Source organism: Haliotis rufescens, unplaced genomic scaffold (assembly GCF_023055435.1).
Source record: "Haliotis rufescens isolate VD_foot unplaced genomic scaffold, xgHalRufe1.0.p SCAF_25, whole genome shotgun sequence".
NCBI lineage: Eukaryota > Metazoa > Mollusca > Gastropoda > Lepetellida > Haliotidae > Haliotis > Haliotis rufescens.
Window position 1 is genome coordinate 6,176,153 of NW_025963946.1, and position 15,366 is coordinate 6,191,518.

The window sequence follows — 15,366 nt, forward strand, 5'->3', positions numbered from 1 at the left end:
CATCATCATCATCATCATCATCATCGCCAGCAGCAGCAGCAGCAGCATGTTTACACCAACGCCAGCATAGTCTTCGCCCTTGTTAGCGTTAATACCATCATTTTTATTTATAAACATTTTTGTTGTTACTGTTCTCGTCATCTTCACCTCCTTCGGCTTATAGTCAAAGGCGATTATGATTTTCGTAGGAGGCGACTGTTAAACGAGTTCGGGTGGTCAGACTCGCTGACTTGGCTGACTCACGATGTCAATCACTGGATTGTCTGGTCTTGATTCGATTTTTTACAGTGCGACGTTAAACAACAAGCAAAACATTGTTGTTTTTAATTATTATTATTATTATTATTATTTTTAATTTTTTATTATTATTATTTATCATCATCATCATTACATTATTATTATTATTATTATTATTATTAGTAGTAGTAGTAGTAGTAGTAGAAGTAGTAGTAGTAGTAGTAGTAGTAGTAGTAGTAGTCGTTGGTTAGTCACATCATCACAAGTACCATCTAACTCAATTTCAGCCCTTTCCTATGGTGTTGTCCCCAATCCCGCAGTCACCGTAAACATCGCATCATTGTCATTTAATCGATAATTTACCAACAGTAAATCCTAACACTGCAACATTTATGAACATAAACCCGTTTGCAAATTCGTCCCCAGTGGAAGTTGCATTGCCTGTTTCATATCCCCATACTCGCAGGAACCCGACACAGTCTGCAATCAAGAAACGCTGTCTGAGAATACGATCACGCCGACGACACAAGCTGGACGGAAGATCGGCACAAGTCTCACTCCCGGGTAACGAGCAGACAGGTAACCCACATTTTTGTCACTAGAGGGCGCTCGGCTCATTAACAGGTGTGCAGCTAACACAGGTAAGACGATTTCCGCGTCCAGCGTCTGTCTACACGATAAGCTTTTCTGTGCAGATAAATCAAATGTCTATTGCAATCAGTTCGTCTTCAAGGGCAGTGTTTGATTGACATGTGTCAAGCTGCAAGTGTTCATTGCCTGGCGTGTTTATTCGCGCTGTAGTGCTGTGTCGGGCGAGTTAGGGCGCAGTGTAGGGGATTGGTCAAGTTTGACTGGTCAGGGTCCGGTTTGGGTCATGTAAACATGTCCGTCTCATTCATAACCCGTTTAGCAACATCGCATTATGAAACAGGTCATGTTTTATCTTTTGATTGCATGTTATATCTTTCTTCCCATTATGCCTCGTTATAAGGTGAAAGTTTCGGAGGTGCACTGTCCCCGTGTGGTGTTTGTAAACAATTGGCTAATTGCGTAACGATTTATATATAGGTCGCCGTTACTGATGCACTGCTAAATACACACGGCATGCTGACGCGGAGTGCACGGGCGGCACGTGCATCTAATGCAGATCAATTTCAAAGTGTGCTTCGCGTAGTGTTGCCTTCGTTCGTCTTGACGGGTGCCAAAATATTCTGTATACGCATATACCAGTTTCTTCGACGATTGCACGGTGCGTAACCAATATGACTTTAGAGAGCAACTAAGCCTACCAGTTTCATAATGGGCAAGGGTGTTGTAGTGTTTGAAAAGCGAGTTGTACATTTCTAGGAAATTGATATTCTACTTTAAAACTAAACCATTTAAAATCATAGCCCCATGAAACAGCACACAGGCTCGCTATGCAACGGGATATATGCATACACGCTCTTGAATGTGTAACCGCACACCTGTGCCGACACAGATCGATATATGCTTTATTACATCTGCTCGGACAGACATGTCAATGTCACCTTTCGACAACAGCCCGTATCACTGTCAGCAGGCTGATGCGCAAACGACGTATGATATAGCTGTTGTTACTGAAATGTACACATGTCAGTTTCACCTCTAGACCACAGCGACTATCACTCACTGTATGTTGTCGCATCTGCAAATGATGACGTGCGTGTGTGTGTGTGTGTGTGTGTGTGTGTGTGTATGTGCGCGCGTGCGTGTGTGTGTGTGTGTGTGTGTGTGTGTGTGTGTGTGTGTGTGTGTGTGTGTGTGTGTGTGTGTGTGTGTGTGTGTGTATGTGTGTGTGTGAAGCTCTAATGTACTGAATAACGACGTCGTGTTTTATCTTTCAACGTAATTCAACCACAAGAAGGTTCCACGGGACAGACGTTTTTGCCACATTAGGAATCAATCGTTTATTACATGGGTGGGTGAATAAGAGGTTTTTGATGCAGTACTTTTGAAAATAATGACCCCTTGCCATCATTCCTGAACACTATATATGTTATTATCTAATGTCCAATTTACAGGATTTTCCCCAGTTATGCTTATCATTCTTTATAATCCTCACCTAGAAACCGTCATATGCTCCCCTGACCTGATCTCTCCTCCCCCCCCCCCCCCCCCCCCCCCCCCCCGGGGGTTTGTTACGTTCTAATTACAATCCAGGAGATCCTGAAAAGTGAATTAAGGGGTATGTTTGTTTCATCTGCTATGACTGAAATGTACACATGTCAATTTCACCAATGAAATGACAGCATGCTTATCACAACACGTTGCCGGATCTACGCATGTGAAGGCTAGTCAAATGTTACGTGTGTTAATGTTAGGAAGTGTACAGCTACATTTATGTAGAACATTTATTCCTGAACTGTCAGTTAAGTTCACCCATGACAATACGCATCTATTCTTCAGTGTTCTCGTTCAAAACACGATCGCTTGCACCTCACTTGTGACACCGTCATGGTGGGTTGGGTTGCTTTGTTGTTTAACGCCGCACTCAGCAATATTCCAGCTATATGACGGCGGTCTGTAAATAATCGAGTCTGGACCAGACAATCCAGTGATTGATAGCATGAACATCGATCCACGCAATTGGGATCGATGACATGCATCAACCAAGTCAGCGAGCCTGACAACCCGATCCCGTTAGTCGCCTCTTACGACAAGCACACGTACAGGCCCGTGAAGATCCGGGGTAGAATAGGTCTTCAGCAACCCATGCTTGCCGTAAAAAGCGACAATGCCTGTCGGAAGAGGCGACAAACGAGATAGGGTGGTCAGGCTCGCTGACTTGGTTTGATGCATGTTATCGATCCCAATTGCGTGGATCGATGCTCATGTTGTCAATCACTAGATTGTCTGGTCCAGACTCAATTACTTACAGACCGCCGTCATATTGCTGGAATATTGCTGAGTGCGGCGCTAAACAACAAACAAACAAACGACAAGCACAGTCGCCTTTAACGGCAAGCATGGGTTGCGGAAGACCTATTCTAATCACGGGTCTGTTAGCTCTTAAGAACGGTTACATAATCCCATTCAATTTAAAAAAACAACAAGAACCTATGATATTACGAGGCAACGGAATGGATCCGGGGATCAGTTCGACGTAGGGTCTTGCTAATTATATCAATCACTGGTTTGTCTGGTCCAGACCCAATTATTTTCAGACCGGCATATTGCTGAGTGCGGCGTTAAACGTCAGTTAGAGAAACAAACTGGTATTTCTCATACAACTCGTATTTTATGTCCTTGCATAGAAAACATTGTAATTAATCGTGGACTATCACTCACGTAGAATATAGAGTGTTAGACATCGGACCAAAAGACAGGAAGAATATAAACAAGAGTCTTAGCATTCTTTGAGACGAAACACGGCATTGTTGCTTAAGCGATGTGAAACCCATCTGTTTGATGGCGACAGCCTTTCATCCATCGGCTTATGTTTAAACATGGCTTCCTCATTTCGTCAGTGCAGTATTCTGCCGTATCCATCACAGTAAGACCTTGCTAATTAGCACACCCCATAATCAAGAAAATTATAGGTTGCAAAAACACTCACTCTTATCCAACTATATAACCCTGGATCACACACCCGTTTATCCAGATGCTGAAGTTGTCCGGATTAACGGAGTTCCAAAATAATCCCAAATAATTTAAAATGCATGCAAAAGGTTGATACACTAGGCCTATCGGCAAACCTCGCCCTTTCCGTTAAAAAGAAGATTTTCATCACAACTGGTGACATCCGATTGTGTTCAGAGTGACACTCGTCTGTCTCCGGCCAAAAGTGAGCGGAATCAGCCGAGTTGAACCGAGTGGACCCGAGTGTATCTGAAGATGGTATCACTTAAATCCGGGACAAAGTATGCCCGTTAAATGAATATGTCAGCGACAGTCAGAAGACTTACTGACATCGATTATACCAGCTGGTTAAGTATGACGAAAATCCCTCCCCATAAATATAGGACGGCTTTGAATAGAAAGAAAAACCTGACTAAACAGAGGCTCTTAAAAACTCCTCACGTCTTCCAATTACATATTATAGATGGCATTGTGCCAGCACGGACATTATTAACGTGTACCCCCATAAACCTCGTTATTACAACATGTACTCCCCACCACGTATTGTAGTGATTAGTTTTGCGTTATAATGAGGTAAGCACCTCGCTTTTGTGAGACATGAAGTTTTAATTTACGATAAAAAATAAATATGGCTGATCAATACTCAAGTATACTCAAGTACATGTGTACTGTGACGACATATGGAGCGTGAACTGATCTATTATTTAGGAAAATAATGTTCAGCTTTGTTGAAGTTTCGGAGAGATGTTAACTGTCCATCAGCACACTTAATTAAAAAACGAAAAATATGTGTAACAAGTTTTATAGAACGAGACTGTTTTTGTGTTTTCTTAGTTCAAGTGTTCTCTTAATATAAACCCTTAATATATCAACCGCCTCCGTGTCCGGGTTCGATCCCTGGCCGCGTCATACCAAAAGACGTTAAATGATGGTACTTGTTGTTACCCTGCCTGGAGCTCGGCATTAAGGGTCTTGGGCAAGGACTGGTCGGCTCGGAGTCAGTATACTGTGTCTGAGTGGGGTATTCATGTTAAACTGCGGCATGGTATCTCAATGGGCTAGCACTATAAATCGGCATCATTCCGGACGCGACGTTAAACCCCATTTCACCTCACCTATCATTTTATATTCTAATAGAGGAGCGCTTGGTGAAACAGGTCTTGTTTCACGATTAGATCCTCGCACAACGATTATCGTTTACAAATCTATGTTAGAGTTAGGAAGTAACGACAATCATAACGCTAACGTCGCTTTGTGCAGTGCGGCCCCGTCTAAGTAGAATCCCCACTGGCAAAGTGCCAACGTTCGGCCTGTTTGGAACAATGGATAAGACATGTTTATGAATTGTCCCAAGGACATCTACATAAGAAATTTTCCCTTCAATATAATCGCAACCAGAATAAGTACCATTTAAAAATATTTATTCTATCAATCATAGAGTTAGACACATTTATATTTGCAAATAAGCTTTGAACTACGTCACGAGATGATCGTGTGGGCAAAAAAGCCGATATTCCTGCACATTGAACTGAATACAGAAAAATCGACCGGTCTTTTTTGACGCTTGTGGCGTTATATCGAAGCGCATTGATCAACGCTAATGCAGCATTATGCAACATAACAATCCACTGAAAAGAAGACCACTCACCCATGCTTTCCCTCTGTGCATATTGATTAACAGGTGTGATCGTGGTATTATTACAACCAGGTGTTCGGGGCAGTTTACCGTTGAAAAGAGAAGCGTAAAAAGGATTGTGACCTAGAAAAATGTTTGAATCGATTTTAGAGTTTCAATCTTTCATGAATGGAGACGAATTGCGAGAACACTAATATATTTTCCGTGTATCGTATTATTAACGTTGTTTAAATATGCAACGGTCACAGTTTTTATCAGTTTTGGCTGAAGACAAGTTATTTATGTCTCAGTATAGTATTTCTGTCAGCCAGTTTATTAAAATCTTACTTTATAATCATTGCGGGGGGGGGGGGGGGGGGCTCGGGTGGCCCAGTCGTCTAAGGCGCCGCGATTCGCTGTGCAGAGTTGCGTCCCTTGGGCACGCCAGAAACCTATGATTGTGGGTTCGAATCCCGGTTCGCCCCGATTATGTTTCTAGGTTTGTCAGCACCATACCCGTGCTCGTGGGTTTCACCGAAGTGGTAAACGTCTGAGACTTGCATCACTTCGGGCTTTCCTCCAACATTAAGCTGACACGCCGTGATATAACTGGAATACTGTTAAAATCGGCGTTAAACCCAACTCACTCACTCACTTATAATAATTTCGATTATTTCTAGGGAAGTGTAAATTTGTTTGTGATAGCGTTGATGAAAAATATAGATTTCATGATTCACCTTTCGTTTACGGGCTAAATGGTTATGTGTGAAGGGGTAGCCTAGTTGATAAAGGTAGTCGTCGACTGTTCTTTTTAAGCGCTGCTTAAACTGAGAACGAAGCCTTCATTAGCGTCATTTTTTAGCGTCACGGATTTTTTTCACAGAAATTCTAACGGGAAGTTATACATGTACAGAAAGGGTATTCACGACACGTGTTGCTTTAAGTCTTCCAGTCGAAAGGTATCGCTCGATGATTTCCTTTAAATCATTCGCTCGTCCCGAAGTCGATTCCCACATGGGCACGATGTATACAGTCCACTTTTTGGTGTCCCCCGCCGTGATATTGCTGAAATTTTGCCATAAACGGGACCAGAACTTACTTATTCATTCGATTTTACGCTTAAATTATGTAGACTTCAATCACGATAATGCGTCTACATATATAGCAGGGTGTAATTCGGTTTAATGCCTCTACGTTCCATAGCCCATTTCCAAGCTCGGTCTAATCATTGTAATTAGTGACTTGGGACATGTAAGAGGGGAGCATGGTCGACCCAGTCGTCTAAGGCGCCGCGATTCGCTGTTCAGAGTTGCGTCCCTTGGACACGCCAGAAACCTATGATTGTGGGTTCGAATCCCGGTTCGCCCTGATTATGTTTCTAGGTTTGTCAGTACCATACCCGTGCTCGTGGGTTTTACCGAAGTGGTAAACGTCTTAGACCTGCAACACTTCGGGCTTTCCTCCCACATTAAGCTGACACGCTGTGCTATAACTGAAATAATGTTAAAAGCGACGTTCAACCCAACTCACTCACTCATTCACCTGCATCTCTTCGGAATTTCTCCAACCTCACACTGTGATATGACTGAAGTACTTAACGCAGCGGCGTTAATCCTCACTCACTCACTCACTCACTCACTCGCTCACTCACTCCACATCATGTAGGCAAGACTACTAGATATCTAAAATTAGAACGAAACTTGGTAGACTGCCAACTGTCCTTAATGTGATTATGAAATGATTGGAGTGTCAGGGTTATCGTTTTAAACGTTCGACCAGCCCACCCGACCCATCCCTCGCTATAGACCACCATCACCGATTCATCCATCCCAGCTGGGCACCACCAATCGCCGGCCCACGTCGAACCACCCATCCCCACTAGAGACCTTCGATCAACGACCCACCTGGAACCACCATCCTCGCTTTAGACCACCCATCACTGACTCAATCATCCTAGCTGGGCACCATCAATCGCCGGCCCACGTCGAACCATCCACCCCCGGCTAGAGACCTTCCATCACCAACCCACCTGGAACCACCCACCCCCACTAGAGACCACCCATCACCGACCCACCTGGAACCACCCACTCCCACTAGAGACCTTCCATCACCGACCAACTTGGAACCACCCACCCCCACTAGAGACCTTCCATCACCGACCCACATGGAACCACCCACCCCCACTAGAGACCACCCATCACCGACCCACCTGGAACCACCCACCCCCACTAGAGACCACCCATCACCGACCCACCTGGAACCACCCACCCCGACTAGAGACCACCCATCACCGACCCACCTGGAACCACCCACCCCCACTAGAGACCACCCATCACCGACCCACCTGGAACCACCCATCCCGACTAGAGACCACCCATCACCGACCCACATGGAACCACCCACCCCCACTAGAGACCACCCATCACCGACCCACCTGGAACCACCCACTCCCACTAGAGACCACACATCACCGACCCACCTGGAACCACCCACCCCCACTAGAGACCACCCATCACCGACCCACCTGGAACCACCCATCCCGACTAGAGACCACCCATCACCGACCCACATGGAACCACCCACCCCCACTAGAGACCACCCATCACCGACCCACCTGGAACCACCCACTCCCACTAGAGACCACCCATCACCAACCCACCTGGAACCACCTACCCCGACTAGAAACCTTCCATCACCGACCGACATGGAACCACCCACCCCCACTAGAGACGTTCCATCACCGGCCGACATGGAACCACCCATCCCCACTAGAGGCCACCCATCACCGGCCCACCCATCCTAGCTGGAGACCACCAATCACCGGCCCACCCATCACAACCACAAGGCATAACATAGGGGCCTTCCCTTGTCACATATAAATCAAGATCACGGTAACCGCCTATCACGACTTCACCCCACCCGTGTAAATGTTCTCTGCCTCATTTAATCCACTGTATGACGAACGGTTTCCGGCCATAAAATACGCGAGGAAAATCTTCTTATCCCATATCTCAATTTATGGTAAAATGATATGCTGTTTTAGATGTACTACACGAAGTTAACACAAGTGGCGATTCTTAACTGAGACTAAGCTAGTTCCCTATGTCAAACCCAAGCTAGTGCCATGCACTGATGCGGAAATAAAGATATGTAAACCAATCGAAAACTCTTTTTTAAACCACTGCCAAAAGAGAACCAATTTACATGATTTACAAAAATAAATGTTCAACATATTTGCTAAAATGGACAGCTTTTGCCTTGTTCCGGTTTTTTCCCGGTTAAATGGTCCGGTTTATTCGTCACGTTCTTTCCGCCTATTAGTGTCGAGAACGGTAATAGCATCTTTACAGCGATAGCCATGTCTCAGGGTGTCTCAAGTAATTCTAAACCCCTAGTCGTAATATTATCCTTGCAACCAATCCCTATTGGTGACTTCATTGTCAACCGCCAGTCGTGAACCGACGCCCGCATTCAACGTTCTCAGTGTGCTAACGCAACGCTTACAGCTCGACTTACCTTAACATTCGTCATTTTATCTGCAGTCAAGCCAAATTACAATAAGATATAAAATCACGATTCGGGCCCTTCCTCTTAATAATCTCCAGCCCGAACCGAGCTTGCTACTCAAAACTGAAAATACGCCCTCAGTAATGAGGCTTTAATCTAGACCTTATAACCTTCAATTTTACGCGGCTTAACCAATTTGGAAGCCGTTACGTTGTATAATGTGGTATAGCTTTGTTAGTGTAAACTTAGGACTAAGTTATTGGGTTTTAGTTGGAATTTTATTTACGTTTCTCACAATGGAATATAAGATGAAGCGATTAAATCTTTTACCTAGGGTTCCCACAATGCTGGAATATTGCAGAGTGCGGCTTCCCCCCCCCCCCCCCAAAAAAGGAAAAAAAGACCCACAAAAAACCACAACAACAACAACCAAATAAACAAAAAACAACCCCCCCCCCCCCCCCCCCCCTCCCACCCAAAAAAAAAACCCAAATAAAAACCCACAAAAAACCACCAAGATATTCACAGCGTGTAGCATTATACTGCGATAATGGTTGCAGATTCCCATCGTGTACTAAAACATGTTACTTTTTGAGGAATTGAACTCGGACCTAAGCCTGAAGCGCTGCCCCCCCCCCCCCTTTGGCCTACGTCACTCAAGTAATGATATTTGTGTAACTGTGTTAATGACAAAACATAATTTCATAGTGAAACGTCTTTATCTCGATATCTCGATATAAAACAATAGGTCGCGATAAAATCATTATCGACACCCCGTTGTCTTTAACTACGGATATATCGAACCCCTTTACCTCGATGTAGCGTTTAAGACAATATGACGTTATGGTCGCGAGAAATCCTAATCGATCCCGCATATCTTTAACTACGGATATCTCGAAATCCTTTAACTCGATATGACGTGTAAGTCCCGACAGAATCCTTATCGACTCTCAAGTTCAATGCTGACACCCGCTTGTCTCGAAATACGAATTTCCAAGCATTTTTGGTGCTACCGAACGCTTCGTCATTATGAAATTTGGTTGCGTTACGAAACAACCATACAAGTATAACTGATTATTATTTGCACTGTTTTGGTAAATATTTCTGTTGATAAGTATGAACAGAATCTCGACGTCGAGATACGCACATACCCGTTAAGATCCGGGGTAGAATCTGTCTCTAACGGGACCAGGGGTTCAAGGCTCGCTAACTTGGTTGATGCATGTCATCGTATGCCAATTGCGTAGACAGATACTCATGATGTCAGTAACAGGATTGTCTGGTCCAGATTCGATTATTTACAGAATGCGGTCTACAGCAACCCATGTTTGTCGTAAGAGGCGACTGATGGGATCGGGTGGTTCAGGTCGCTGGCTTGGTTGATGCATGTCATCGTATCCCAATTGCGTAGATCGATGCTGGATTGTCTGGTCCAGATTCATATGAATGCAGCGTTAAACAAAAAACAAATACAAAACAAATTTACAGAATGCCGTCTTATAGCTATAATATTGCTTAGTGCGGCGTTAAGCAACAAACAAACAAACAAATTTACAGAATGCCGTCTTAAAGCTATAATATTGCTTAGTGCGGCGTTAATCAACAAACAAACCACACATTTACAGAATGCCGTCTTATAGCTATAATATTGCTGAGTGCGGCGTTAAGCATCAAACAAACCACAAATTTACAGAATGCCGTCTTATAGCTATAATATTGCTTAGTGCGGCGTTAATCAACAAACAAACCACAAATTTACAGAATGCCGTCTTATAGCTATAATATTGCTTAGTGCGGCGTTAAGCATCAAACAAACCACAAATTTACAGAATGCCGTCTTATAGCTATAATATTGCTTAGTGCGGCGTTAATCAACAAACAAACCACAAATTTACAGAATGCCGTCTTATAGCTATAATATTGCTTAGTGCGGCGTTAATCAACAAACAAACCATAAATTTACAGAATGCCGTCTTATAGCTGTAATATTGCTGAGTGCGGCGTTAAGCAACAAAAAAAAGAAACAAAGAAACGATACACACGGTGGCTCATATTGCCAGTTCAACATTGTCTCTCGATGGTTTCCATGACAACCCATAAGTTGATTCCGCAATGAAGGTTGAGGTTTAAATTATGTATGCAATACATGGACCAAGTCGATGTGTGGTTTAGCTCCCCGAAAGTCGTTGCATGTCTTCGTGATAAACCTACATTAGTGTTGGCCACACACCAGTCCTCGTGCATAGCTTCGTTGGCGGAACACACTTACTCTGTCGAATGCACTGTTATCGATTTCTGTTTCGGAATTTTAAAATTCATTGGTAAGGAATTCCTTAACACCGTGGGGGCACCATGGCACGTTATCAACCAATTAACCGAGTCTGACCACCCAATCCATTAAGGGACTGGTAATTTATTGCAGTGGATCGCCGCCGTGGTCTGGAGGTAGAGCGTTCGCCCGGAGAGCGAAAGGTCCGGGGTTCGATCCCCGCACGCGTCATACCAAAATACATTAAATGATGGTATTTGTTGTTACCCTGCCTGGCGCTCGGCATTAAAGGGCTAAAACAAGGCCTGGTCGGCTCGGAGTCAGTATACTGTGTCTGAGTGGGGTATTCATGTTAAACTGCGGCATGGTATCTCATGATCAGTGGGCTGGCTCTATAAATCGGCATCATTCCGGAAGCAGCCACACACGCGCATGCACGTCGCTCTATAAGTGCAATAATCTTGGACGCGACGTTAAACCCCATTTTTTACCTCACCTTATAACAGTGGGAGTGGGTCAGAGGTTTTTGAGGCAGTAATGGAATGACAGTATCGATCCTCCCCTCATGCTTATCATATTTTTGAATGACCTTCCCAATACCGTAGTAATTTTTTTCAAGACCCTGCCTGAAAACACAATGCTAAAACACTTTATATTTTTTTAATATAAATGTCTATTTTTAATGACCCTCCCCAAAAGATTATCATATTTTGGGTGACCCTCCCCTGATACTCTCTCACCCACCAATCATTGTAATAATTCACCAGTCCCTAAGTCCCTAAGTCGCCCTAGTATAGGGATCGGGCGGCCGGGTAGCCTAGTGGTTAAAGCGTTAGCTCGTCACGCCGAAGACCCGGGTTCGATTCCCGACATGGGTACAATATGTGAAGCCCATTTCTGGTGTCCCCCGCCGTGATATTGCTGGAATATTGCTAAAAGCGGCGTAAAATCAAACTCACTCACTCACTCACTAGTATAGGGATCAACACACGTTGCTTGTGGCTCATGTGACGGGAGAGAGAGACCCGCTAAGATCCGAGTTGGAATTGGTCTATAGCCACCCATGCTTTTGTCATATGAGGTGACTAACGGGACCGGGTGGTCAGGCTCGCTGACTTGGTTCATGCACGTAATCGTATCCCAATTGCGTAAATCGATGCTCATGATGTCAATCACTGGGTGGTATGGTCCTGACTTGATTCTTTAGAGACCGCCGTCATATAGCTGGAATATTGCTTTTTGAGGCGTTAAAGAACAAACAAATAAACAAACCAAAGCAAGGGAAAGATAGACAAATACATAATTTAACAGTAATATGAAACCCAAGTGCTAATGATACTCAAGGTGAGGTGAGAACGATTTCATTCTTCAAATCAGTCTTTGTTTGTTTGTTTTTTTAACGCCGCACTCAGCAATATTCCAGCTATATGACGGCGGTCTGTAAATGATCAACATGACAATCCAGTGATTGAAATCATGAGCATCGATCCGAGCAATTGGGATACGATGACATGCATTAACCAAGTCAGCGAGCCTGACCACCCGATCCCGTTAGTCGCCTCTTACGACAAGCATAGTGGCCTTTTACAGCAAGTATGGGTTGCTGAAGACCTATTCTACCCCGGATCTCAACATATTGATAATATACCGAGCGTCATTGTTTGAGGGTCGCGCAGGTAATAAGAGATACAACGTCGCGCTTTCTACTTCAAGAGTGTAGTTCAGTTGCACATGGAATAACCATTTTACACCAACATTTACTGTTACTGCACGCGCAAGGGCTGAACCACTCGTTGTGTCCTTGTGTGTTTCGGGGAACTTTTACCACCACCTTCAATCTAGCACTTTTCTTTGTTTTTAAAAGTAGTTGTCAATTTTACCAGTTTCGTAAACGCACCCAATCAGTGTGACATAGACATTAATAACGGTTCTATCACACTTTAGACAGACTTATAAGATGGAACAGGCAGGTTTATCCCACAGTGTAATGGAATCTTACAGAATACAGATTTTATCTTTTTAGATTTTGTTACAATGTTGAAGAATGAGACTTGTTCCATATATGCTTGGATCAAAGGGATTATTATCTGTTCTCAGTGAAAGACCCTTAAATCTGTAAACATAATCCCGTAAATCTGTTTACTTAATTGAATAATCTCGATCGAGGAATAACTCGTAAACAAGCTCTACATAACACGTTTATAATAATCGTAAAGATATCGTCAGGAAATCGTAGACTGTCGTAGATTATTTTTGAAACTAATGTAGTTTTAAGATTTCATTAGAATGTCGTAAATCTAAGAGAGCTCCATATCTGTCGTACCTTATTTTACGTTCAACCGTTGATATTTTATTTGGTTAAACTGTATGATTGAAAGTGTCCATTCGCCATGTTATTTAACTGTTAATCATAATGTCAAGACCTATTGACATGCGTTGGCAATGCGGACTAAACGAGACTTGTACAAGATAATGTTCTGTAGACGGTAAGTAATCGTTGTCAAGTACGTTAGCTGCCCCTTGACGTGTCAATGCTTTGCGATAACAATGTGATAAGAATTGTACAAACATGATTTGATAACGCTTTAGCTTGAGCTCTTCAAGATTACGACGATCTATCAGATTAAATATATATGTACAACATCTTGAAGGAATAGTGTACGCGATAACGACGGATTCTCAGTGTAGATCGTAACAGCGAAAGAATAGGCGTAACCATGAAGAAGAATCGTAGTGATGACGTAGAAGTATCGTAGTGATGACGTAGAGGTATCGCAGTGATGACGTAGAGGTATCGTAGTGATGACGTAGAGGTATCGCAGTGATGACGTAGAGGTATCGTAGTGATGACGTAGAGGTATCGTAGAGATGACGTACACCTATCGTAGTGATGACGTAAAAGTATCGTAGTGATGACGTAGAGGTATCGCAGTGATGACGTAGAGGTATCGTAGTGATGACGTAGAGGTATCGTAGTGATGACGTAGAGGTATCGTAGGGATGACGTTGATGTATCTTGGTGATGTAGGTAGAAGAATCGTTGTGATGACGTAGAAGTATCGTAGTGATGACGTAGAAGTATCGCAGTGATGACGTAGAGGTATCGTAGTGATGACGTAGAGGTATCGTAGGGATGACGTACACCTATCTAGTGATGACGTAAAAGTATCGTAGTGATGACGTATATGTATCGTAGGGATGACGTTGATGTATCTTGGTGATGTAGGTAGAAGAATCGTTGTGATGACGTAGAAGTATCGTAGTGATGACGTAGAAGTATCGTAGTGATGACGTAAAAGTATCGTAGTGATGACGTATAGGTATCGTAGGGATGACGTTGATGTATCTTGGTGATGTAGGTAGAAGAATCGTTGTGATGACGTAGAAGTATCGTAGTGATGACGTAGAAGTATCGCAGTGATGACGTAGAGGTATCGTAGTGATGACGTAGAGGTATCGTAGGGATGACGTACACCTATCTAGTGATGACGTAAAAGTATCGTAGTGATGACGTATAGGTATCGTAGGAATGACGTTGATGTAACTTGGTGATGTAGGTAGAAGAATCGTTGTGATGACGTAGAAGTATCGTAGTGATGACGTAGAAGTATCGTAGTGATGACGTAGAAGTATCGTGGGGATGACGTAAAGGTATCGTGGGGATGACGTAGAGGTATCGTAGTGATGACGTAGAGGTATCGTAGGGATGACGTACACCTATCTAGTGATGACGTAAAAGTATCGTAGTGATGACGTATAGGTATCGTAGGGATGACGTTGATGTATCTTGGTGATGTAGGTAGAAGAATCGTTGTGATGACGTAGAAGTATCGTAGTGATGACGTAGAAGTATCGTAGTGATGACGTAGAAGTATCGTGGGGATGACGTAAAGGTATCGTGGGGATGACGTAGAGGTATCGTAACGACGACATAGAAGTATCGTAGTGAAGACGTAGATGTATCGTAGGGATGACGTACACCTATCGTAGTGATGACGTAAAAGTATCGTAGTGATGACGTAGAGGTATCGTAGGGATGACGTAAAAGTATCGTAGGAGTGACGTAGGAGTATCGTAGTGATGACGTAGAAGTATTGAAGTGATAACGTGGAAGTATCGTAGTGATGACGTAGAAGTA

At 43.6% G+C, this 15,366-nt stretch overlaps 2 protein-coding genes across 3 annotated transcripts in view; both read left to right on the plus strand.

Moving 5' to 3' along the window:
* Positions 1–606: 606 nt before the first annotated feature.
* The window catches only part of LOC124150052 (leucine-rich repeat and immunoglobulin-like domain-containing nogo receptor-interacting protein 4), a 30,588-nt gene continuing 15,828 nt past the window's right edge, over positions 607–15,366 (plus strand). The window contains exon 1 of one of the 2 annotated variants that reach the window (XM_046521946.2): positions 607–816. The gene's annotated coding sequence lies outside the window, so the exon portion shown is untranslated. Of the gene's footprint in view, positions 879–15,366 lie in introns of both variants that reach the window. The other variant, XM_046521945.2, reaches the window with a different exon arrangement.
* LOC125383610 (extensin-like) lies at positions 7,617–8,255 on the plus strand. Its single transcript, XM_048402195.1, has one exon. It carries the CDS (start codon positions 7,617–7,619, stop codon positions 8,253–8,255), a length of 639 nt encoding a protein of 212 aa, XP_048258152.1.